The 26,086-nt window shown below is 44.1% G+C and overlaps 1 protein-coding gene across 3 annotated transcripts in view; it reads left to right on the top strand.

Annotated features, from left to right (window-relative positions):
• The window catches only part of SAR1B (secretion associated Ras related GTPase 1B), a 114,336-nt gene that overhangs the window by 15,901 nt on the left and 72,349 nt on the right, over positions 1-26,086 (top strand). Inside the window, exons 1-4 of one of the 3 annotated variants that reach the window (XM_018569956.1) lie at positions 5,012-5,024; positions 13,972-13,978; positions 16,448-16,525; positions 24,119-24,238. In XM_018569956.1, the coding sequence (XP_018425458.1) occupies positions 16,468-16,525; positions 24,119-24,238 (178 nt within the window). In that variant the 5' untranslated portion in view covers positions 5,012-5,024; positions 13,972-13,978; positions 16,448-16,467. Of the gene's footprint in view, positions 1-5,011; positions 5,025-12,559; positions 12,567-13,971; positions 13,979-16,447; positions 16,526-24,118; positions 24,239-26,086 lie in introns of those variants that run through there. The other 2 variants (XM_018569957.1, XM_018569955.1) reach the window with 2 other exon arrangements.

The following is a 26,086-nucleotide window of genomic DNA, read 5'->3' as shown; positions in this document are numbered from 1 at the left end:
CATGGTACAACTGAATCCGGCAGTCTGCAACCAGTGAACAGGCCATTGAAATAGCAGTGTCATATGCATAGCTGTCCAGTGTGTCAAAGGTGTGACTGGATAAACAAAATCACAATTTCTTTGTCAGGTAAACATACTTGTATTTAAACTTTGTATTTAAATGGTGCACTGAAATTCTGCCTTAACATAGAACTCCTACATATATATTTTTTTCATTTTATTCCCCCTTTTTTGTAGTAATAAAATGTGCTCTCCAGTTTTGTCCCTAATGTCCTCCTCCTTCCAGCACTGCCAGTCTTTGCCGGGTTGCACAGAAGTCAGCATCATTCTACCCATTACATGTCGATGCATCCCCTGGGAGTGTATTATCATGCAATCCAGGCTTGCAGTACTCCAGGACCGAGTGGCTCTTACATGCCATTATGTGAGTGCTGATGAGTCCAGGAGGATGTGCCCATCCTCTGCCACCGCTGAGAAAGAAGAGGAAAGACCCATGATGTCATTAGACTGGCAAAAATACTGCACTGAAAATGTAATTGTATGAACATGACATGACAATTTAGAGGCAAAAACAACTTAGAGACAATTTTGAGACAATTCTCCTTATGAAGGCATGTAGGAATTAAACATAAACTAGGCTAATACATTTCTCATTATATACAGTAGAAATCAGGGATGTGACAGCCTAAAAGACACTGATGATGCAACCAAATTGATAAATTTCCCCCTAAAATGTTTTTAAAAATAACAATCTGGAAGGGTTCCAGGGAATGGGAGCGGGGCACTGGAAGTGGACAAACTGAGCCGGAGTTCAGCTTTAATTCAGCCAGAGATTATATTACCTGGTAACTTTCAGCATCAATCTTAAAATACTCAGAATTCTGGTTCTGAATTAGTTTTTATGCCCCAAATCCCATGAATGAAGTTCAGCGCACATTTTTTCCACTACAGATTCCTGATGTAATAACCTAATTTAGATATTTTTTCATGATAGTTTACTAGTCTTATACTTTAGGCTCTCGTTATTTAAAAATTACATTTTTGGCTACACATTTAAGGACCTCTTCCATGTATATTCTTTATGCAGAAGGTACTGAAATACAGCAAGAAAAAAGTGAGTTTTGTATACAATGTAAAGATTGAAAAGGCTTCCTTTCTATAATCAACATGGTAAATATTAAATGTTCTAAGACATCAAGGAATTTCTGTTTCTGCATGAAAATAAAAGCTTGGGAAAGAGCATGTTAATAATTTACTTTATTCAATATTCTACTAAGGTGGTTATTTTTTATTTACTTCTGATGCAACTGGGATTTACAACACACAGGTTTATGTGCTGCATGGAAGCAGAAATTCTAAGAATCCTTTTTACGTACTGAGTACTCCACAAAGAAGTTTTGGTATGCATTACTAGTCAAAAATGACTCAGTGCTGTGAGAGTATGCAGATACTCTGTGTGACTCACCTGAACAGATTTGTTGGCTGTAACCTGACCCTCCCATCTGCGTCACTATGTTTCAGTTCTCTGACAGGCCTTCAGAGGCATTTCGGGATTGTCTTTTTGCAACAAGTGAAACTGCTGACGTGTATGGTTAGATCCATGAATGTTCTTGACCTTTGTTTTTAAATGTGCTTCATTTACATTTCTTTGGCTGCTAGACTTTTTGCTCTGTGACCTGCAGTTGAAAGATTTATATCTGACTAGCAGAATACCTCCCAACAACAATTCATTTATCACCTTTGCTGGAATAAAAACATGTGTCCCGCATTGATTTCTCTTACTGGCTTACCCCCACAGCCACAGTGCAGTGCACCTGCCTATAAAATAAAAAGTATAAGGTTGTGTATGAGATGTTTTTTCCTTTTTGCTTCATATTTAGAGGCTTGCATTTGAAAGAAATGTAATAAGACTATCATCTGTGACTTTGCCACTAATCTGTGCCCTGCTGTCATTATGGCAAACACAAAGCAATGGTAACTGCATGGTTAAGGCTGCATCCACTGCATGGTTAAGGCATGCATAGGCAACAGCATTTTTTTGCTCATTTACAAGCATACATTAAGTTGCGCATTTTTGCGAGCAGATTGTGAAACATTGATGTAAATGGGCAAACGCACGTAAAATTCACACAAAAAAAATTGTGCTGCACGTTTCCAAGCATTTCTTATTGAACTGTAATCTGCCAAAAATAAGCTCACAAACTTTTAAGTGGCAGGCATTTTACAGCTTCCAACAAAACGTTCAAGTGTGAATGGGGGCCATAGAAATGAATGGGATTTCTTGTTTTGCGCATTTTATCACATTTTTTTTGTGTGCAGCAAAATGCCTAGGTGTGAACTGGGGCCTTATTTTGCATTCTTCCTACTTTATATACAAATAAAACTTGTTTTGGATTCAAAGTGACACTAAACTTAGTAGTTAAACTATAAAGGAGAACTATGAGGTGAGTGCTTTTCACTCACCTCATAGTTCTAGCCGACCTGTGACAATGAGACTGTCACAGGTCGGCTCAGTAGATTGGGAGGTGAGCGAACACATACCTGGTTTGCTCACCTCTCGATCCTGTTACGGCTCTCTGCCGTGACAGGGGGAGGGGCTGGATTCCCCTCTCCCCGCTCCGATCTGCCAGCGCTGACTGGCGGAACGGACGGGGGAGGGGGCGGGTACAGCTGGCTCTGCCTCTATATAGGCAGAGCCAGCTGTCAATCACGCAGCTGGGCGGATCACGTCGTCTAAGTCGGGATCCGCTTCAGCTGCGGCGTCTCAGTATACTGCGAGCTGTAGCTCGCGGTATACTCAGCTTAGGGTAACGAGAGGACGCTAGTTTGTGTCCTCCCGTTACCCTAAGGAGAACTATGGGGAAAAACACTGACCCCATAGTTCTCCTTTAAAAATGCATGTAAATACCTACAATTAACAAAAATGTAGCTTATTTTGCTGTAGATCCTCAAATCATCCCTGAATTTATGCTGACACTGTCCTTACTTCTGGAGGGTGGCTACTTTTGTTCCCCATGGTCCCTGCCTGTGTGTGTTGTAAAGTAGCCACCACTCCAAGCTCACGCTCATCATGGATTACAATCTCAATACATATTAGTAAACTAAACGTGAGATTGTAGCCCATCACGGGAGCCACGCGGGCATGAGGCTGTTCATTGGCTGTTAGAGCGCTCACCAAACACCAAACTTTAGGCCTGGTTCACACCTGTACGTTTTGTAGCGCGTTCAACGCTCTACGAACGCTCTACAAAACGCTCAAACATGAAAATCTCATTATTTTCTATGGGTATGGTTCACACCTTGCCGTATTTCAGCCCGTCTGAACGCGCTACAAAACGGCCTACACCTGTAAAGGTACATGAGCTTCTTTGCTGCGTTTTTGTCGCGCGTTTCCATTGGGATACAGCCAAGAAGCCCTCAGAGATGCGTGTTAGGCGCGTGTTTTTTTACTGCGAATCGCGGTAAAAACGCTCTTCACGAAACGCGTGACAAACGAGCATATTCGACACGCCTAGGTGTGAACAGATGATGTTCGCAGTCTGTTCAACCGCGCAACGTCTCATACTACAAAGAGCCCTTTGAAGCTCTAATTGGTTAAAGACTTGTACCTGACCCACGGTCAGGTGCAAGACTTTGCCCAATCAGGGCTCAGTACTCATTTGGAGCCATGATTGGGCAAAGTCATAATATCTCTGCCCAATCATGTCTCGCCTTTCAGATGCCGGCAAACTACACAATTGGGCGGAGCTAGCTGTCACTGCTAGCTCCGCCCAATTGTTTATGGTTTTCCAGCAACTGTCAAAATGTCATTATGCGGCGGGGAGTGGACGGGACGGCGGCCAGCGTTTTTTAATCTTTAATTATTATTTCTATTTATTTTTTATTCCTTTGTCGTCGTGGACAACGCTGGACTCTGTGATTGACCATGGATTACGTCGGTGGATCCATTTTTGGCTCGCTCGCCCCCCCTTTCCGGCCCTGCCAGGCCTATGCTCGGATCAAGGGCCTGGTATGACTTTAAGGGGGAACCCCACACACTTTATTTTGTGTTTTTGTTACATGGGGTCCCTCCTAAATATTCCTACCAGACCTTAAGGGCCTGGTATGACTTTTACGGGAACCCTGCACACTTTTTGTTTTGTTTTTTTTGTACATGGGGTCCCTCCTTAATATTCCTACCAGATCTTAAGGGCCTTTTATGACTTTAAGGGGGGACCATACACAGTTTTTTTTTTTAATTGGTCCCTCCTAACATTTCTAACAGACCTAAAGGGTCTGGTATTGTTTGGGAGGGGGAACCGCACACTTTAAGAGAAAAAAAAAAGTAATTTTTAAAAAAAGAAATGTCAGTTTTGCTGCAGCAGGTTCTATACATCGTACAGATCCGCCACTTCAAAGGCAGGTTAAGGGGACCCCCAGGCATTATATTTGAAGGAATTTTTAATTTTTACTCTTACTCTGTATGTCATGTAAAAATCACTGTTGCTTTAAAGAAGAACTATGGGGTTAAGGCTTTTCCCCATAGTTCTCCTTAGGGTAACGGGAGGACACAAACTAGCGTCCTCCCGTCACCCAAGGCTCAGTATACCGTGAGCAGTAGCTTGCGGTATACTGAGACATCGCAGTATACCGTGAGCTGCTGCTCGCGGTATACTGAGACGCCGCAGCTGAAGCGGATCCCGACAATTGGGCCTGGATCCGCCCAGCTGCGTGACTGACAGCTGGCTCTGCCTATCTAGAGGCAGAGCCAGCTGTACCCGCCCCCTCCCCCGTCCGTCCCGCCAGTCAGCGCTGGCGGAGCGGGGAGGTGGGAATCCAGCCCCTCCCCTGTCACGGCAGAGAGCCGTGAGGGATCGAGAGGTGAGCGAATGACGGTATGTGTTCACTCGCCTCCTGATCTAGTGAGCCGACCTGTGACAGTCTCATTGTCACAGGTCGGCTAGAACTATGAGGTGAGTGAAAAGCACTCACCTCATAGTTCTCCTTTAACCACTTGCTGACCGGGGTGTTTACACCTCCTTCCTGTCCAGGCTATTTTTCAGTGTTCAGCGCTGCGGTACTTTGACTGACATTTATCTCTTCCTAAGGGGGCGTATGGTGCGTCCTATGTACAACATAAATGTGAAAGATGTCAACAGCACACCGAAGATCCTTTTGGAATCACCAAATGCTCATTTTATTGAACAAGTTGTCAGAATGGATACAAGTGCTTTCGGGACCTCGCAGGGTCCCTTCATCAGGCTTCAGCATAGACAAAGTGTACACAAACCATGTGAGTTTAAATAGACAAACAGATATGTGGTAACCCATAGTCCCTCCCACTAACACACCCATATTGTGACATCACAGACTTATGTAAAATAAATGCATATGAAGACATCGAAATGACATGTGTGTTAAAGCAGAAAAGGTAGATCGCATATGACAATGTCCATAATGCTAGAATGATAAGCAAAAAATAATCATCAAAAGAGGTCACATGTACCAGTTTACCTGTTGTGTAACTGGTCACATTTTGTAACACCTGCCTTGTTGCTATAGAAACCCATGATGCTTCTATTGGGTTCTGTGCTGTCCGACCACAGTAGTTGCTGCTGGCGCAGGCCCGTAGACCCCAGAACAGCCACAGAATTATAACGTGGTGATGGGCTGATATTAAACAACAAGACTGCTAAAAAGGGCCATACCACTGTCAAAGGCATGCGTAAACCAGTGAGTGCTGTTATTAAATACTTGAGTGCCGTAGTAAACCGTTTGGGGGCAAAAAGTAAGTAAAATCTAAATGCTGGTGACAGGAGGCAAAATAATTCTGCTGTAACATACCTAATGTACGGATAAATTGATGTCACATGTGGACTATGAACGAATCATCATGTCATCATAGTGTCTGGTGGGTCTATAGGTGCCAAGTCAGACACAATCTTAAATATAAGAATAACGTATACCATGGATGTTGGTGTAGGGCAGTATTGCAAGGGTAAACCTGTTGCATCATAAGCGGGTGTCCTAGGTCGCAGACAGTCTTAAACAGATTAAACTAAGTTTGCGAAAGGTGTCACTAATCAGTGGTGCGGAAGCAACAGGGCCAGGGTCAAAAATCAACAAAAAGGACGAAAAGGGAACCGGTGGGAAAATCAATCTATTAAAAACCAGGGCTTCCACCTTACATCAGAGGGAAAACCCTCAGGGAAAACAAAGTAATTACCAAATGGAGTGAAAAAAGGTATAGCTATACTGGATTCTGCTACTATCTTCATCTACTATCAAGCTACTGTCCTCAAGAAAACGGGATAAGCCCAAGTTAGTGTTAAGGCCTCTGGGTTGGACCCTTTAGTGCTCTGGTCACCCTTAAGTGCTCTGGTCAGAGCTACACGAATGTCGCTCCTACTGTATGTTTGTGAAACCGGCGCTTGAAGGGGCCTGTGGTCATAGCCACGTAGACCAAGGTACACGGGGCAATTCAGGATATACACACAGAAGTCTGTGTCACAGGTAAAATAACCATGGGTGGGATACTTATTGCCATTGTGTGGATGTGTGAATGCATCACCACTGATGATTGCGTTGCACACAGCCACTCCGGACAGACAGGGGGGTGGGGGAGGTGCAGCATTTCTGGGGGTCTCTCTAATTAGGCAGCCGATTTTAAGGCCTTGCGGCCGCCTAGTTTGCCTCATTAGGCAGCCGCCACTGCCTGATTCTGTGCCACCCAGCCTCGGCCCACCTGCCAAGTGCCCAGTATGCGCAATGGTAAGTCCGGCCCTCTCCACCTCATTGTTTTTGGGCGGCATTCTCTGCCGCCCCCCTGGAGAGTGCCGCCCTAGGCAAATGCCTACTTTGCCTTGCAGTAGATACACCCCTGGTGACAGCAACAATGGCAGCAAACTGTTTGAGATTAACTCCATTACAAAGACTAGAGGCCACCACCTAAAGTTGGTGGAGAAAAAATTCCAGCACAATGGGCGAAGAGGGTTCTTTACAGTAAGAGCGGTTAAGGTCTGGAACTCACTGCCATCGGCAGTGATTAAAGCCAAGAGTGTAGATTTGTTCAAGAAACGTTTGGACAATTTCTTGAGGCACCGTAATATCCAGGGATACCAGTATCCCTAAGAATGAGATGATGCGTGGACCTATTTGGGTTGGACTTGATGGACGTATGTCTTTATTCAACCCCAAATACTATGTAACACATTACAATGGAAGCATTTGTAGCATCCCTTTGTCTTTGAGAATACATGGGGTTCAGGGCAATAATTTTCTCTGGGGTCAGCCTGCACAAGTGTACTACCTGAGTGTACTACTGCATCTATACATGTTTAACAGGTTATTCGTAATGATAGTTGTCAAATTTCTGTAGGCCTGTCGGCCTTAAAGGAGTACTATGGGGTTCTATATTTTCTTGATTAATGCATTCCTTAGGCTAAATAAGTAAATTATGTAATTTACTCTAATTAGCCAAAATGCACAGGAAGGCTGTAAACCCTTATTTAAGGTGGTGGGCGGGGCTAAGCGCCGCAGTGAGTTCGGGCTGGATCAAATGTTAACGCCCCCTAAGAGGAAAGGAGCTTGGAGCAGGGTTGAAGACGGCCATTTACTACAGGTTTTGAGGGTTTTTGTCAGGAAACCCGCACACAGCGGATGGCGCCTGCACATGCGCGCGCGCACGGCGCATGCGCGTGCGCACATCTGCAACGTGTTGTGGTGCCAAACGGGCTATTTAAGCTGAGCCCCTCCATGTTTCCAGTGCTGAGTACTCTTTCAGCTTTGTGCCTTGTACCCTCTGCCTGTTCCCTGTTGTATTGCTTCCTGTTACTGACCCCGGCTTGCTCTCGACTCTGCTGACCTTCTGGTATCCTGACCCTGGCTTCTCCTGCTTCCTGCCTGTTCCTGTATTGCCTGCATGTTAACAAACCCGGCCTGTGACCCGACCACGAGTTTACCTACTCCTATACAAACCTTTCCGCCTGCACGTTGCTGACCCGGTCTGCCCGACTTCGAGTACCCTCTGTCCGCCTCCCTGCTGTGCGTTTATATTATCATTCGCAGCAAGAGACCGAACGGATTTCCACCTGGCACCGAAGTCTTGGTTCAGGCACTCGTGCCCCGCTGTGCCCCAGAGTACCTGTCTTCTCTATCAGGCCTTCTGGGACCAGAGTTGCAAGAGATGGGCCGCCCTCGTCATCTCAAGCTCCATCAGGTACGTGACAGTTTTATCTGTGATGTGCTGCGACTTTAGAAAAAAGGAACGATGCTACTACAATCAAGGTAAGGGGTATTTTTATTTGCCCTCAAGTCATAGTTCTTCTTTAAGGTTCCTACGGGTAATCATCTTCACAGTATTGGAGGCAGTGGTGAATGTCTGTATAAAAGGAACTCTGTCCTGCGTTTTCTGTGGTCTTATATCACATGCAAACCTTGCCTTGGCCTTGTCTAATGCAGCATCGACTGTAGTTGGATACCCTCGCAGTGTTAATTTTTTATACATTGTTGCTACTTGTAGGGAACAAGTAGAATTGTCAGAGCAGATGTGCATCGCGTGTAAGAACTGGGAGATAGGTAGGTTATCCCGCAGGTGTCTAGGATGGGCACTGTCATAATGCAAAAGGGTGTTGCGATCAGTGTGTTTAGTGTAGACAGAAGTCACAAATTTACCCTCAGTGATCGTAATTAATACATCAGGAAAATGTACTTCAACATCAGAGAAAACAGGGTTGAATACTATTCCTGGAAACAGATTATTCAGATAAAGTACAAAATCATTGACCAGATTAGCAAGACATCATCAATAAATCTAATTATAGTATTAACATGTTTCTTGTATAGTTCAGACTGGTAAACATGCCGTTCTTCTAGAAAGCTGATGAACAAGTTGGCAAATGAAGGAGCTGCCCATTGCCGTACCGCGTGTCTGCTTGAAAGCTTGTCTTTCAAATGTAAACAGGTTGTTTTCCAAGATAAAATCAAGTCAACATAGAAAAAAAGCAGATGGTACCTGATCAATGTCATCATGGGTCAGGAAATGCTCGATGGCCTCTAATCCAGCTTTGTTGGGTATGCAAGTGTACAACGATGAGATGTCCATCGTGACCAGATTCCAATTTTGTTCCAGCTGTATGAACTTGCGAAGTTTTAGCAAGAAGTCCTCCATATCTCTGATATATGCTGGCAATTTCTTTACCAGTGGTTGAAGGAAGTGGTCGATGTAGTGTGCCAAGGGTTGTGTATTAGATCCCGAGCCTGACACAATTGGGCGAAAGGTGAGTGGGTTCGTTCCTTTGTGTATCTTGGGTAATCCGTATAGTACTGAAATGCGTGCATCTTCGTTGTAGAGGAAGTTGGCAGTGGTCTCATCCACCCAGCCGTTGGTCTTGCCCATATCAATGATGGAGCAAAGGCCCCGTTCGTACCCGACAAATGATCTCATGCGTTGTAGCTTCATAGCTGGTTGTGTCTGCCAGCGAAGTAAGCATCCCTTGCCGATATCGCACGTAATCCATAATTATAATAGCCCCATCCTTGTCAGCAGGCTTAATAATTATCGTTGTATAATTTTTCAGAGACAACAATGCGCTCTTGTCCTCTTTGGTCATATTGGTACGAGTCATGGCCTTCCTATTGGCCTGTATGACATCATGTTTGTTAGTACGAACGTACGCATCAATAGAAGGAAATTGGCCTGGTGGATAGAAATGACTCTTCAGCCTGAAGGGGGTATCTTTATGTAGACTTGGTGGTTGGGTAGCAAAATGTTGCTTGATTTTCCATGCCCTCTCGAATTTGAACATCTCTATTTCAAAGCAAAATGGGTCAAATTGAGCCGTGGGACAGAAAGATAATCCTTTGGACATGAGTTGTTGCTCACTCTCTGAAATTGGTCTAGAGGACAGGTTGATTACCGCACTCTCCGTGGATCTGGTCATGATTCCTTTGTCGCTGCCGGATGATGTGGCGTTCGTATGTTTCTGATATCTATTGGGTCTACGCCGGTTGAAATTCCTGGGTCCTCCTTGTGTGTTGCCAGTGAGCCAGGGGTATACTCAACCTTCTTGATAATCGAGATTAACCAATCGTAGTTTATCTGTTGTCTATCCGTGTAGGATATCACTTCCTTGTCGATTTTGTTTTAGTCACAGGTCAAAGCTTCCTTGTTTGTTTATTTCTCCTGGATGGTCTATCCATGTAGGATATCACTTCCTTGTCGATTTTGTTTAAGTCAAGGGTCAAAGCTTCCTTGTTCATTTATTTCTCCTGGATGGTTCCAGAGCAACCAATTCTCTGTTGGCTTGGCAAAGCTGTATCTTTACCTCCTCAATTACCAGAAGCATGAAGTTGAGAGAATTCTGTGTGGCAACTTCGCACCAACATTCACAGAATTTGTGTTTACCTCTGCCGATCGTCGAATGGATTGTAATCCTGAAGCCTCTCTGAATCTTTTTATGTCTTTAGTATTCCGAAAGTGTCTGGCCATGGAATTCTAGGTCAGATTTTTTCCTTATCAGGCGCTTGATCTCCTTGCAGAGATCAATTGGCGTATCAGCCCCGCAGGCCTTGGAGGTATCGGAGAGGAAGAGGATTGCTTCAACCTCGTCTGCAGTGTATGGAAGCCCACTCCTGCCTTGTGTGGATGGTCCAGAAGATTGTCTAGTAGTGGTATTGAACTCCATAAGTAATACATTAATTTCAATCCAAGCTTTATAGCCCTTGTACTTGTTGATCAATATCCATCACAATACCTAATTCAGGTATATTGTTAATGATAAGCCAGGGGTGCAGACCAAGAAATGCCAGACACAGGATAAGTAGAAAGGTTCTTGTCGCACAAGAACCTTTCTACTTATCCTATACAACATGCCAGAAAGGCATTTGAGGGCATAGATCACTTGGTCATGGGAGCGTGTTGTAAATTGTTTGATGGGAGTGGTGTGTAGGGATGGGCTGCACGTTCGAGTCGAACCTATGTTCTACTTGAACAATTACACTTTTTATGGCCAATTAATTGCATATAAGGCTTCAAAATGGGGACATTTAATTTTCTGAGTTCTACCCCCATAGACTTGCATTGAGTTCTAAGTTCGAATTAGAACTTTTTCCACATTCGAAAGTTCGAGTTAGAACCGAACACGGGGGTGTTCGGCTCATCCCTAGTGGCGTTCTGGTGGTCGATGAATTCTGATTGGCCATAGTTGATGAATTGGCCATGTTAGGCATTTCGGTTTTCTACATTGGTAAACGACTATCCTGTTGTCAAACAGGAAATGTTTTGTGATGCCTGTGCAACTGGAGGTAAGTTTGCTGGGAGCTATGATGTTTTTGATATTCCTGGCTTTCTTAAAAATGACAGAAGGTCCGGGTGGTAAGAAGGACCCAATTTAAGATCACCAAGTAATATGTGCCAGTTTTTCTTGATGCTGTGTTCTATGGCTCTGTGGCTATGATTGAAGGTGGTGATGAAACGTACTTAATTCCCTTGTTTGCGATTATCCCCCCTGTTTAAATTTGTGGTTCTAGGATTTCGCAGGTCCATGGTTGTCTTACATCTCAGACTCTTGGGTTTGCAACATGATATGGTCAGGCTACAAAATAGAATTTAATTCTCCCCATCCTGCTCACTTCTTTGTATCTGACCTTCATCTGTCTTCTCAACATATTCAGCACTTGCACATGACAATTACTGACCTGTTACTACAGTGGGTAATTCTTCCAGTTCCTGATTTAGGGACAGAAAAAAATCAGGGTATCTTACTCAAATAATTTCACAGTTGGCAAGAAGAATGGAGTTCACTCCATCCTGGAAATACAGTCTCTCAATGCATATGTGAATGTTTGCAAATTCTGGATGGACCATTCTGTAGTGGCTTTCTTGCAACAAGGGATCTTCCTACAGTTATAGACATCTTCATGTGCCTTTTTTGCCACAGCCAAGAACAATTCTTTTGGCCTGCAGTTGGGGAAGAACATTACCAGTTTATGGCACTTCGCTTTGGACTAGCATTGGTTTTCTCCAAGGTGTTGGTTCTGCTACGACCTTGAGGGATCTTGATCATAGCCTGTTTGGACAATATATGGCTGCAGATGGTCTCATATTCATCTTTTGTGCTTTTACAGACCGGCATCACTTTGTAGCTGTATCCATGATCTGTGCCTGATGACCTCCTTTGAAGAAGTCCCTTATGCACAGCACCACACTTGGATCCTTCAGCGAGAAATTCCTTCCATATGGGACTTGTCCCCTATCTCTGGGACAGGGAGATTCCAGTAAGTAGGAAGGTGTAGGCAACCTTAGTCTGGTGGCTCCATTCCTTATTGCTCCCCTCAGGAAAATCCTTTCTTCTACTTCGCTGGGCAGTGGTAACAACATACACCAGCCTTTACTGTTGGGGTGGAGTTCTGGGTCCTTTGTGACTATGGTCAATCAATGTGTTGATGCTGCATTGATAGAGTGGTCCATTTGTCTCTTCTCCACTGGACAAATGGCCTGAGGGGCACCCAGTCAGGATTCAATCAGTCAATGCCACAACCATGGCCTACATCAACCATCACAGAGACACAAGAAGCACAGCTGCCATGTTGGAAGACTCTAATACTCTTTGTTGAATGGAGAGGCACACTCTTGTTCTTGCCGCTGTCTACATTCCTAGGGTGGACAACTGGCTAGTCATTGGATACAAGGCAGTGGTTCCTTCATCCGAAGGTTTTTCAAACTCAGGAAGGAAAGCTAAGAAGTGACAGTGATGAGAGACTTGTCACATTAGCACTTGCCACTGGCTGGAGCAACCACAACCCAATTTACCTGAAGAGGGGTATAAAGTCCAGGTCATGTTTGGTAAGATCTAGGCTGCCAAATAAACTATTCTTATGGAAGCAAAGGTTGCTGAGAGTAGCAGTTTATGATCTGTATCTTTTGTAATGAAGCTTCTCGGCTTATGCCCTTTATTGAATGGCATCTCTTCATGAACTGAAGTTTTTATATGCTAGTATATTTCCAGAATAAAATGATATAAACTGTATATTTATATAATATTATGAAACGTGACAAAAGTGGATGAACTTGTAAATATTATCTTTTAAGGTATCATAATTGTTTGCTACTTTAGGTGACATTTCATTATTTGGGTAAGTTCCAACACTTTATTGAACCACTTCAGGACCTTAAAAGTAGGAGATACATCCTAAAAATGTCAACAAAGTTTCTAGGATGTATCTCCTATGTCAGTGATGACAAACCTTTTTGAGCACGAGTGCCCAAACTGGATCACTAAACCAACTTATGCATCTCCAAGTGCCAACCCGAATACTGATGATTTATTTCAGAAAACACTTTATACGACTTTCTGAACTAATTATGTGCTTAAATCTTAGTAGAAAAATACAATAAAAGAGGTTTTACCTACACTACAGAGTGACATGTACCTTTGTACTGTGCTAATGAGTGAAGTGTTCCATTGCAGTGTGCTACTAAGGTACATGTCATGCAGCACAATGCAAGAGAACAGTCTTTCCACACCTTGGAGTCGGTGATGGAGCACCAGGGTCCAGTACAACTGTGACCGCTGTGACCCTGGTAGCTCTGCCACTGACTCCAACTTGTAAAGGAACTAATCTCAGCAATATATTATACAGCAATGCAGAATACCATCAACTATAGAAGACTACAAATCACAACAATACATTACATAGCAATGCAGAATACCACAAACTATAGAGGACTACAAATCCCAGCAATACAATATACAGCAATGCAGAATACCACCAACTATAGAAGACTATATATCCCAGCAATACATTATACAGCAATGCAGAATACCACCAACTATAGAAGACTATATATCCCAGCAATACATTATACAGCAATGCAGAATACCACCAACTATAGAAGACTATATATCCCAGCAATACATTATACAGCAATGCAGAATACCACCAACTATAGAAGACTATATATCTGGAGGGCTGTGTGGGCTCTCAGGTGAGCTGTGCCATTCTCAGATGGGCTCTGCAGACTCTCAGGTGGGCTGTATGGGCTCTCAGGTGGGCTGTATGGGCTCTAAGGTGGGCTGTATGTGCTCTCAGGTGGGCTGTATAGTCTCTAAGGTGGGCTGTATGGGCTCTCGGGGGGCTGTGCAGCTCTTAGGGGGGTTGTGCGGCTCTCAGACAGGGGGACTGTGCAGCTCCTAGGGGGGTTTGTATGGCTCTCAGGATGGGGGGGGGCTGTGCGGCTCCAAGGGGGGGGGCTGTGCGGCTCCAAGGGGGGGGGCTGTGCGGCTCCAAGGGGGGGGGCTGTGCGGCTCCAAGGGGGGGGGCTGTGCGGCTCCAAGGGGGGGGGCTGTGCGGCTCCAAGGGGGGGGGCTGTGCGGCTCCAAGGGGGGGGGCTGTGCGGCTCCAAGGGGGGGGGCTGTGCGGCTCCAAGGGGGGGGGCTGTGCGGCTCCAAGGGGGGGGGCTGTGCGGCTCCAAGGGGGGGGGCTGTGCGGCTCCAAGGGGGGGGGCTGTGCGGCTCCAAGGGGGGGGGCTGTGCGGCTCCAAGGGGGGGGGCTGTGCGGCTCCAAGGGGGGGGGCTGTGCGGCTCCAAGGGGGGGGGCTGTGCGGCTCCAAGGGGGGGGGCTGTGCGGCTCCAAGGGGGGGGGCTGTGCGGCTCCAAGGGGGGGGGCTGTGCGGCTCCAGGGGGGTTGTATGGCTCTCAGGGGGGCTGTGCAGCTCCCAGGGGGGTTGTTTGGCTCTCAGGGGGAGGGGGAAAGGCTGTGCGCCTCTCACGTGGATCCGAACGTCCCAGATCGCCTCTGTAGTCAGTACGCGATCCGGGCAGGTCACAATCAGGCAGCGGCAGTGACCTCTAAACAGGCATATTAGACGGCCGATCGCAGGGGCCTCTCGGGGTCCTAGCGAGGAGGAAGCAGCCATCTAATGCACCTGTTTAGAAGCCACCGCCGCCGTTGCCTGATTGCGACCAGCTCAGATCGCGTACCGAGGCGATCTGGGACGGTCGGATCTATTTGCATTGGGGATTCCTGAACCTGGGCTCCCGTGCCAGCAGAGAGGGCCCCGCGTGCCCTCCCTGGCACGCGTACCATAGGTTCGCCACCACTGTCCTATGTTCTGCTTCTCTCTCCCCCTGCTGCTATTATCAGAAATTACTGGCTATTGAAAAAGACAGCTGGGAATTGTTATGTATTACATAGCAGGGACAGCTGTCAAAATACAGCCACTCCTGTGTAAAGTGACACTTGCAGATAGTATAAAAGTGCAATTGAGTAATACAGTGCAACAATCAATGCTTTGCTGTATTTACCATTTAATTTATATCTAGATCAAAGGTGTGAACATTGATCTGCATTTGACATCAGTTAAAGAAACCTTACTTTTTTGTTTAATAAAATGCATTCCTCTTCAACATTTTGAATAAAGAAGTATATTAGTACTCCTTAACCATTCCCAGAAAGAGTTAAAAGTTAATAAATACAGCATATTAAAAAGTAATTTAATTACAGTGATGTGATACGTGTCAATCACAGTGGTACAACAACATATGGTCACTGAAATGATTAGTAGAGAAATGTGGAGCTCCTCTCACCAACCCATATATAAGTTGGCAGAAGATGGAGAGAACCTAGCTCCAAAAAGGCTCTACACTTTTGCAGGTAGTAGATCCTATCAAACATTAGAAAAATAAGATTGAAATGATGATGATGATGATGATGATGATGATGATGAAATAAGAACTCCTCTAAAATTCTAGAAATTATTTCTGATCCGCAGTGTAAGAACTATTATGGGTCAAATAATATCTTAAAGCAATCAAAGCTAAATGCAATAGAACAATATAGTGCCGAGCTACAATCAAAATGATGTGAATGGTTTCCCCTAACGAGGTCTTGATTGATGAAATGGGCATAGGGTGGAGTACTCTCAGACGTCGGAGTGAATGGAGGTGCTGTTGCAACCATAGAATTCAAAGAGGGTGTACTTTCTTTTTCACACAATTGTATACTGTTTTTTATCTTATGTTGATAGGGCCTTTATTTTAAGTCAAAATTGCTTCTTTTGCAAAAAGGTTTCCCTTAAAATGCAGTGAAATACAAAGGTGAAAACATTTAGGGCTCTTAGGAACCTCAAATATATAAATACATATATGCATTGTGTGAAATGTTATTCCTGCCACATGGATAATATATTTCTACACTTTCAGGATCTAAGTGTGTATATTTGTAAAGTAATCGTAACATTTGCAGACAGATGAACTCTGTTGACCAAGTCTTTCTGATGGGAATTCCTGGAGGTAGTTTAGTTACTTTACAGACAGAACTTCAGGTATTATCTGATGAGGCATGACTTGGCTGTTCTTTGCCCAGGCAATAAAAGACGTATTCATTTGTTTTCTGTTTTATTGCTACACCTTTGAGTGTCCAGAAACGGCAGGAAAATATAAACCGATTTTATTTTTTTTCTTCTTTTAGGATTATTAACTGCTAGATATGTCCTTCTTGTTTAGCTGGATCTACAGTGGTTTCAGCAGTGTGCTGCAATTTTTAGGTAAGGCTGATCAACAAAATGTTATGTTATGTGTCAAGCTAAGATTTATATCTCAACAGCTGTCAATTGTTTTTTCTGTATCTGTATATGTAAATGGATAGCTTTTCAGAATGGATACAATATTCTGTGTTGCTCTTTAAATATAGTACATAATTTGCATTTGTGTACAATTGTGGCCTTTTTTTATAAATTAATGCAAAGTGCTATAGAAATGTATAAACCGAAAGCAAGCAATTTTAGTTTGCGATACTCAGATCAGTAAAAATATTAATTTGGACTGGTGGCTTAAGAGAAATTTGACTTTATAATTTATTAAAGATACATTTCAGTTGTACTGAATTACTGTGTGCCCTGACTTACTGTGTAATTACCTTCTGATGAAGCTAAACCTTCATGCCTGCGTGATTCATGAAATAGCTGTGATTGGCAAAATGACACTCTGACAGCTTTACTATGCCAAAAGGAACATACATTGCAGTCAAATTAGGCACGTGAGAATTAGTGCACCTTATTCATTTACATAGTTTTTAGATGAGCATATATAATATACTAGCTCTACAACCATGCGATTTTCACAGCTCATTGTTGGCAGTGTTAGTTTTAAAAGAGTATGACCTAAAGAATAAAATGAGTCATCATAATATGCATAGTTATTGCTAAGCATGTGTTATGTAGGCGCTGTATATTATAACATTTGTGATTGTTGTTGTTAGCTATAATATCTAGGTACCATATGCTAAAGTAGTATGGTGCTTTAAAAACAGGGGTAGCAGAGGTAGCAAATGCTAATAATCCCTGGTAGGCTCTGCTCTGACCATGATTAAAAATATTATCTCTTTTCTGCTCATTTCACCATTGGAATCATGTTAAAACTCTAGGCAGATATACAAGACACAAATTAATGTAGCTCTGTAGTTATTAATACATTGTATTGTTTAATTGCAACCAGTGTAAGTACCTAAATTTGACTTAAAGTGACACTAAACCGTAGATTTAAACCTTAAAAATGCATTCAGGTACCTTACCTATTAACAAAAAGGTAGCTTATTTGTGCATTGCTCAGCTACAAATCTTCAAATCATCTATGAGTTCATGCTGACTCTGTCCTTCCTTCTGGAGGGTGGCTGCTTTTCTTCCCCATGGTACCTTTGTGTGTTATAAATCCACTGCTCCAAGCTTGCTCCTGTTAAGAACTACAACCTCACATTTAGTTTACTAATTTGTATTAAGATTGTAGTCTATCATAGGAATGAGCTTGGGGTGATGGCTACTTTACAAAACACACACAGGGACCATGGGGAGCAACAGTAGCCACCGTCCAGAAGGAAGGACAGTGTCAGCATGAATTCAGAGATGATATGAAGATCTACAGCCGAGTGATACCCAAATAAGCTAATTTTTTCTTAAAAGAGAACTATGACCCAACCTTGTTTGGCCATAGTTCTCTTAAGGATCACAGGAGGATCACAATATTGTCTGGATCCACCCCGTTGGCTGATTGAGAGCTGGCTCTGCCTCTCTAGAAAAGAGAAAAGGAGAGGAAAGAAATACAAATCCTTTGGCAGGTAAACACCTTCCTTATATGCATTTTATCTGTTTATTTAGCTGTTTGCCTGGAGTTCAGCTTTAAGTTATAAGTTAGAAGACACATCTGTACTCATATTATTTTTTCTTCAAATGCATGCCCAGCCAAGACTTTGATTTTTAGTTAATGGTATGAGGAAGGATTAGAACCCCTGTAGGGTTTTACTGCCAGGAGCTCCATTAGAGCCATTTCTTTACTTTTACATGTATTATTGTGGAAGTAAGGCCCTTAGATACATCCCCTGCCATAGTTGATAATTGTTTTGTTGTACAAAGATTTTTATAGAAACAAATATAATTTGTAGATAACATCCAAAGAAAGAACATATAGATTCACAAGGTAAAATGTCAAAATGGGTCAATAGCAAGAGGAAGACACAGGGTATGTTGTCAGCAGGATATGAAGTAGAAAAAAAACTGACATAGGCAAAAAAAAAACAGTATACAGTCAGAGTATCTCAAGACCTGAAGTAATATCACCAGTGTCCCGCAACTTTCGCAGGACATTAGCGAATGTCCTGCGACTTTACAGGAAAAGAGAAAGGGGCTCCAGACTACACACTGTGCAAACGGGCATCCATGGCATGAGCCTCAAGCTTCAGGCAAAAACCACAAGAACCTGAGAGAGAGTTAGGAAAGAAAAGAAAAAAGTGAAAAAGACAAACAAAGGGAAATACAGGTTGCAGGGGAATCGAGAGGGACCACAGCACCTCGAGTGAGCAAATCATGATCAGAGTAGAGTACAATCTAGATCCATCGGGCGGACATAGTCCAGCCAAGGAGACCATGTTTTCTGAAAAGAGGAATAAAATAGTGTAAGATAGCCGTGAGCTTCTTGTGTACCATAATACACAACATTGCTTAACTTCCGAAACATTCAGCGCCGGCTGTTTCCAAGCTTTGGCAATAGTCTGTTTAGCCACCAAAAAGATAAAAGTTACCAATTTCCTATCCTTCTTAGAAAGGCGTGTGATTGGCCGGCCCAAGTGAGCCTTCCAAGGGTTGCGAACAAAGGAATTGTTGAAGATTGTTCTCAATAAATGATAGACCCTGATCCACCACCTCTGCACATTCGGGCACTGCCATCATGTATGGAACAGAGTACCCCTGGCCTCACAGCCCCGGAAGCAGCGAGGGGATGCTGCAGGCGCAAACTTCAATATCCTATCAGGGGTCATGTACCAGTGGAACAAGAACTTGTGAGCATTTTCTCTCCACATCCAGAAGCTCTTCGCATCCAGATGGTCGATTGCGTCAGAACCGGGTACAGGCTGTACGGGTGACCTTGGAAAGACAAAGCGGGAGCATGTCTAGCGACCTGTAGAAACCTCTCCTTCGTGCGGGAGTAGTGCAATTTAACAACTACGTCCCGCTGTGGCCCGTCCGACCGTTGGGGACCAAGGGTGCGATCCATCTCGAGGAGGTCAGCAGGGAGATCCGTGGCCAATTCCTGAAAGAGAGCGGTGACGATAAAGCCCTGAAGATCTTCAATGGATTCAGGGAGACCCCTGATGCATATGTTGCTACATCTGACCCGATTTTCATAGTCTTCCAGTTGACCTCGGGGATGTGAGAGCTCTGTTTGGGAAGATTCCAGTTCCTGCTCATGACCTTCCATCATTGTGGTCACGTCATCCATACGAGACTCCAGGGAGGCCATGTGGTGTCCAATGCCCCTGATCTTGCGCTGGAGCTCTGAGGTGATCACTGCAGAAGCCTTAGAGAGCTCTTCCCGCACAATGTCCCGCATCCGTATGAGAAGATCAGAGCTTGGCGATCCACGGGAACCCGACAGCTGTTCAGCGAATATGTCGGCTGTCCTCAGAATCCGCGGACAGCCAAGTAGCAGCGTCTTTCAGGCCGCCAGGCGCCTTCTTTCCTAGCACGTGGCATGTACGAGCAGTCTCAGAAGGTTGGTTGCGGCGCTAGCTTTTAGATTGTGAGGATACTGTAAGTGAGTGGGCACTCAATCCACCCGAAGGACCGACTTGGCAGTCAGGGATACGGCATGAAACGGGTGTCACATGGCTCAAGGAGTACGGAGCGATGTCAAGAAGCAGCCATCTTGCACAGCCGTGCTCATGCGCCGTTGATAATTGTTTTGATTTTAGTTGTGTAAACAGTAGATCCAGACCTATTCGCATTTTGCAATTCCCACTTTATTTGCTTCCAACCTTTGCAAATAACTAAACAAAACCTCTGGTTATGTGTGGCAGCAATGGATTGGAGGTAGACCACTCCATAGCTGTAGCTTTTCTATATACATTATTGTAAAACCTATTTCTTATAAGGCTTCCTTTTCCATAAGCAAATAACACTTTTTGCGGTCAACCACTTAGTCTATTTGCATATGCAGAGCTGAGAATTTAGTTGTTGATCAATGCATTACAGATAGGCATGCATTTAGATAAAAGGTAGGCATGCCTTTACATGTAGTCTTGCTAGGCATAGCGTTACAATATGATGTAAATTTCACAACATTAAATTATTTCACATGTGTGCTTATGAACAGTGAAATCCCAAATTAGTATTGTACCTGCCTCTTTAAATTTGCTTATCTGCAGATAAGTTATTTGCAGTTGATTGGTGCTGAGCAACTTAAAAAAACCTTTAAAAAACACTTCAAATAAATGAAGCCGGCTCCATGCTCCCTCATCACCTCATGACACGGCACTCGTGGGGGGGCGCGGCCTAAAGCCGTGTAAGGGGCCCCAAAATTTCTGATGAATGCCCTGCTTAGTAGCCATTATACAAAATATATATATATTACGTTAATGCCACAAAGAATATACCACAAACCAATGAACTTCCTGTAGCACATTCCTCTTCTTGCCCCTATCCTTAAGACAAGAATCAGAAACAAATCTGTGCAAAAATTAAATGTTTACTGTTTAATTAACAGTTTGAGAATCAATAACATAGACTATACGTACAGTCATGACAGCATACAGCATTCAGTGCGGTATTTACCAAATCAATTTTGTTGATGTTCACGTTTGATGAAACACAACCCTCACGAGTAACACCAGTGTTAGCCCCCATTCATACCTACGTGTCCGCAGAAACGTGGCAACACGTGCAACGTGCTTGCGATGCCACTCATTTCTAATAGCACCCCCAACGCAAAACACGCGCCATGCAAACTACTACATGAGCTTTTTTGCCATGATTGTTGTGCGTATATGAACCCATGGAAATCAATGGGGACGTATGGCAAACGCAGCACACGAACGTGCAGAAACGCACGAACATGACAAGCTTTCCCGCAGGTCTAAATGTGGGCTAAGGCTTAACTTTGATTTTTGCCAACAGCATATGTTAAAGCAAACAGCTGAACTTGTGACATAATCTGCAAACGACATGATCCATTCGCAAATATACTTATTTGAAATCTTTAGTGTGCATAAGTGATGCATTGATGCATAGTATCATTCTTCCTATTTACATTCCTTAATTCTATAGTCAAATAAGTCCCACATTTTTGTGACATGGTATTAAAATGCTTAAAGATTTTTTAAGAAAATGTAAACAGCATTGGGTTTAAATTATTCACTCTACCAAGCACGCCGGAAGATGTAGTCAGTGTTATGTCATCAGCCTGTGATGTCGACTGCTTGGTAGAACCCACCCTCTGAATGACGCCATTACTACTTTTAAATGACTGATTTTAATTTCAAAATGTAGCTATTTAAAAGCATGATTTCTTTCAAGCTACAGTTTACTAATGCTGGGTTTTTTCCAATGCCTGCCAGCTATAATAACTCCTTGCATGATTTTTCTACTTCATTTACTGTAGCAGTTTATAAAAACAAAAATACAATAGAAATTCATCTTGTGATTGGCCAAAAAATACTAATATTAGCCATAAAATGAAAATTAAAGATATGCAACAGATTCAAAAAGCAGGCCTGATCACTGGGTAAAGTATAGTTTAATAGACACAATAATGTAAGGGAAAATTAGCAGCATTATTTGTACAAATCTTCCAGCCTGAATAAATTATTTCATTTAGTTGTATACTTAATTAGGCATTTCAAGCTCTTTAACTTAGTTGGAGAATGATACGCCAGTGCAGTGTCAGATTCTCAGGTTACAGTATATGGCAGATTTGGTTGCTGTGGATTGAACATGATCATTTGTGCATTAATTGATTTTAGAACTAATATAAGATCTTTTTTTTTAAGAAGGTATTTTTTGTTAGTGTGACGTACTCCCTGATACCCCGACTGGATATCTCCGTCTTCAGCCTATTCCCCCGAGTGCTGGAACCAGAAGCAATGACTATGGCATGGAAGGCTTACTCCAAGAATCAGACAAGACTGACTTTGGAGTGAAACAAGAACTGCTTTATTGAGGCAGAGCACACAGAATTTATATCTGACAGGATCAGATTAGAGTTCATTGTTACATGGAAGAGTTTCCTCCCCCAGACAGCTAGGTGCCGCATGTATTGTCTTACTTAGAGAGGAACTTAATCCCATCATGATAACAATGGCCCCTCCAGATAACCTGCTGCCTTTAGAACAATGGTTTCCATCAAGTCACATAGTGACCAGCTCTCCCCAGGTAAAATAGTAAACTGTAAAATACCCCCAGCACACAAAGTTCTCCTGGGCAATGAATCTGCAGCCCTAGGTCTGTCACAATGCTCCCCCCCTGTTCCATAGTCCGGCAGACCCGGCTAGATCCACCACGGGTTCAGCTTGGGGCTGTCCGGGAGCATGAGGCTTCACTCACAAGTCAGTTTGCCGGGAAAGACCGTCCGCGTTGCCGTTCTGCTTCCCCGGCCAGTACTGAATAGTAAAATTGTAGGGCTGCAGGGCAAGACTCCAGCACAACAAGCGTCCATTATCTCCAGAGACTCGGTTGAGCCAAACTAAAGGATTGTGGTCGGTGAGCACCGTGAAGGATCTTTCATACAGATAAGGCTGCAATTTCTTCAAGGCCCACACCAATGCTAAACACTCCTTCTCCACGACTGCATACCCAACTACCCTGGGTAGCAGTTTGCGACTGATGTAGGCCACCGGGTGCTCACTGCCGTCGTCTCCCACTTGACTCAGTACTGCTCCCAGCCCAAAAGTGGAGGCATCGGTGTGAACACAAAAACGTTTGTTTGGGTCGGGAGCCGCTAGAACAGGTGCCGAAGTTAGAGCCATTTTCAGACTCTGGAACGATGCCTCGCACTCTGGGGACCACAGGACCTGTCGGGGAAGGTTCTTTTTGGTCAGGTCAGTCAGGGGCTTGGCGATGGTGCTGTAGTCAGGGACAAACTTTCAATAATATCCTGCTGTCCCCAGAAAAGCTAAGACCTGGGTTTTTGTCCTAGGGGTGGGCCAGTTGGCAATTGCCTCCACCTTAGCTGGCTCTCTGTCCACGGGATTCCAATAGATCCTTCAGGGTGCTCCGTTTAAGACTGGAGTAGAGAATCTCCATCCGATGAGGTCCCGGTGGTGGTTTGAAGGTTCCAGATACAGGGAATCATCCCACCGCTTGCCACCAATGTGACGGACTCCCTGATACCCCGGCTGGATATCTCCGTCTTCAGCCTATTCCCTGAGTGCTGGAACCAGAAGCGATGACTATGGCACAGAAGGCTTACTCCAAGAATCAGACAAGACTGACTTTGGAGTGAAATAAGAACTGCTTTATTGAGGCAGAGCACACAGAATTTATATCTGACAGGATCAGATTAGAGTTCATGCTAACATGGAAGAGTTTCCTCCCCCAGACAGCTAGGTGCCGCATGTATTGTCTTACTTAGAGAGGAACTTAATCCCATCATGATAACAATGGCCCCTCCAGACAACCTGCTGCCTTTAGAACAATGGTTTCCATCAAGTCACATAGTGACCGGCTCTCCCCAGGTAAAATAGTAAACTGTAAAATACCCCAAGCACACAAAGTTCTCCTGGGCAATGAATCTGCAGCCCTAGGTCCGTCACAGTTAGTACTTAAGTATTTCATAATGTTTGAGATATTTATAATTAAAAGATATTTCTTTTCTAGGTTTTTACAAGAAAAATGGAAAATTAGTATTTTTAGGGTTGGATAATGCTGGGAAAACCACATTGCTACAAATGCTTAAAGATGGACGAATGGGTCAATATGTTCCTACACTTCATCCAAGTGAGTATTTTTGTTAGTTACTACACAATTGTGAGAGTTTCACCCCAAAGTGTTTCCTAACTAGGCTGTCCAAAAGCTGCTTGCAGCTCATTCTTTACAGACCTCCTGAAGAAATACTTAGTATGCTTGGCCCCCATTCATACTTGAGTGTGAGTGTTTTCAAGTGATTTTGAAACTTTTTGCAAATGTTTACACATTGTTTAGGCGTTTTCAGGATTGAGGGTAAAGCTAGTTACTTGGAATAGGAGATGGTTGTTAGATGCAAAATCATGCATTTTTAGGTATTATCATTGAAGTATATGGGGCCAAAAAAAAGCACAATTCCGGCTAAAGAAGTGTCACAATCTGGATCAGGGTCGGAGTCCAGTAGCTGAAACAGCAGGCAGAAGCGTAGTCAGAGATCAAGCCGAGGTCAGTAACCAAAGGTATCAGGTATGAAGTGGAAGACGATGAGAGCAGTCGGTGAATCAGCAGCCAAAGGTCGGTAAACGGGTAGCAGTATGAGCGGATTGTATCACAGGAGGAGCAAGGAAGCAAGATATTGGCAGGAGCACAATAATCTGGCAAACAGGAAGTGCAGAGGCATGGCTTAAATAGGAAGTTCAAGGGAGGAGCAAGGAGTTCAGAGTTCAGCAGAAACTCGGTTTAACTGAGGATTACACAGGAGATCAGGCAAGGAGCTATCCAAGGTTCTAAGGTGGCTAAGCAGGTAGAACTACTGTCAGCTACAGCAGAAGCCCTGGGTTCAGATACGGTTCCTGACAAGAAGCTCATGTACTTTTTCCAACTGCAATCAATACATGAAACAATTCTCTGGTGTGGATGGACACCAGTGAAACAGTGGGATTCTTCATGTTGAGCGTTGTTGCGCTTTAAGAAACACTCGACAAAACGCTTAGTTGTGAATGGGGGCTAAGTTTGATAACATGCATCTGTGATGTCATCCTTCGAATCTTCATGTAGCCAATATGAGAAGGGCCTTCTAAGAGGTGAAAATGGGGATGGGATCTGTGCCATGCTGGCCTGGCCTCTTTGAAAAGTATTAACCAATCATTTTTGGCATATTAGTGTATACCCATCACCTTTCGTGATGTGGCTACTAGACATTTAGTGATAGCCAGGGCTGTAGACAGCCTGGCTGGATTTGTAGTGGCAATTATATGGTTAATCCCAGGTGTCTAACATTTCCTGTACCCCCCTGGGCGGAGTGTGACTCTGTCATATTGAGGGACAGCCAATGGACGATACTGTAATGTATGTACAGTACAGCAGCCAATCACTGGGCTTCTCTCAGCCAGTGGCGCATGCTGGCATAGAGTACATATGTTGGTGGGATCTGCCATGTGGTCAGACTAGCCGGGACCAGCCATGGATTAGGGCTGGGTCCTGTTCAGCCTGCCCCCCAGGCTAGGCCGAGGCCTGGGGGTGGGAATGGGCTGGTGTGAGGGAAGAGGTTTCCCCGAGGCCTCCAAAATGGAGGAGGCCTGGGATGCTGAAAGAGGAAGAGAACCGGGACCAGTGCAGGCTCTTGAAGTACCCGGGAACTAAGTGGACTTCAGGAGCATGGTTGGTGTCTTTCCTGATTGAGGATCTGCATCCATCCTGTCTGTCTGTTACATCAATAAGTACTTTCATTGTCGCACTCCTTACCGATATGTCCCTTGTAGTGGGGGGTGCTCGCAGTGACCGCGGATGGCGCCGCGAATGTCAGCAAGATTGTAGAAATGTCACCAGCACACCAATCCTTTTAAGATAGCAAAAGCTTCATTTATTGAAGTTTTTTGTCATATGACCAAACAAGCGCTTTCGGGACCGCGCAGGGTCCCTTCATCAGGCTTTAGCATTGAC

The sequence above is a fragment of the Nanorana parkeri genome, unplaced genomic scaffold, assembly GCF_000935625.1.
Source record: "Nanorana parkeri isolate BGI_ZX_2015 unplaced genomic scaffold, ASM93562v1 scaffold1433, whole genome shotgun sequence".
Taxonomy (NCBI): Eukaryota; Metazoa; Chordata; class Amphibia; order Anura; family Dicroglossidae; genus Nanorana; species Nanorana parkeri.
Note: the sequence above shows the minus strand (reverse complement) of the source record. Positions and strands in the feature narration are given on the sequence as shown.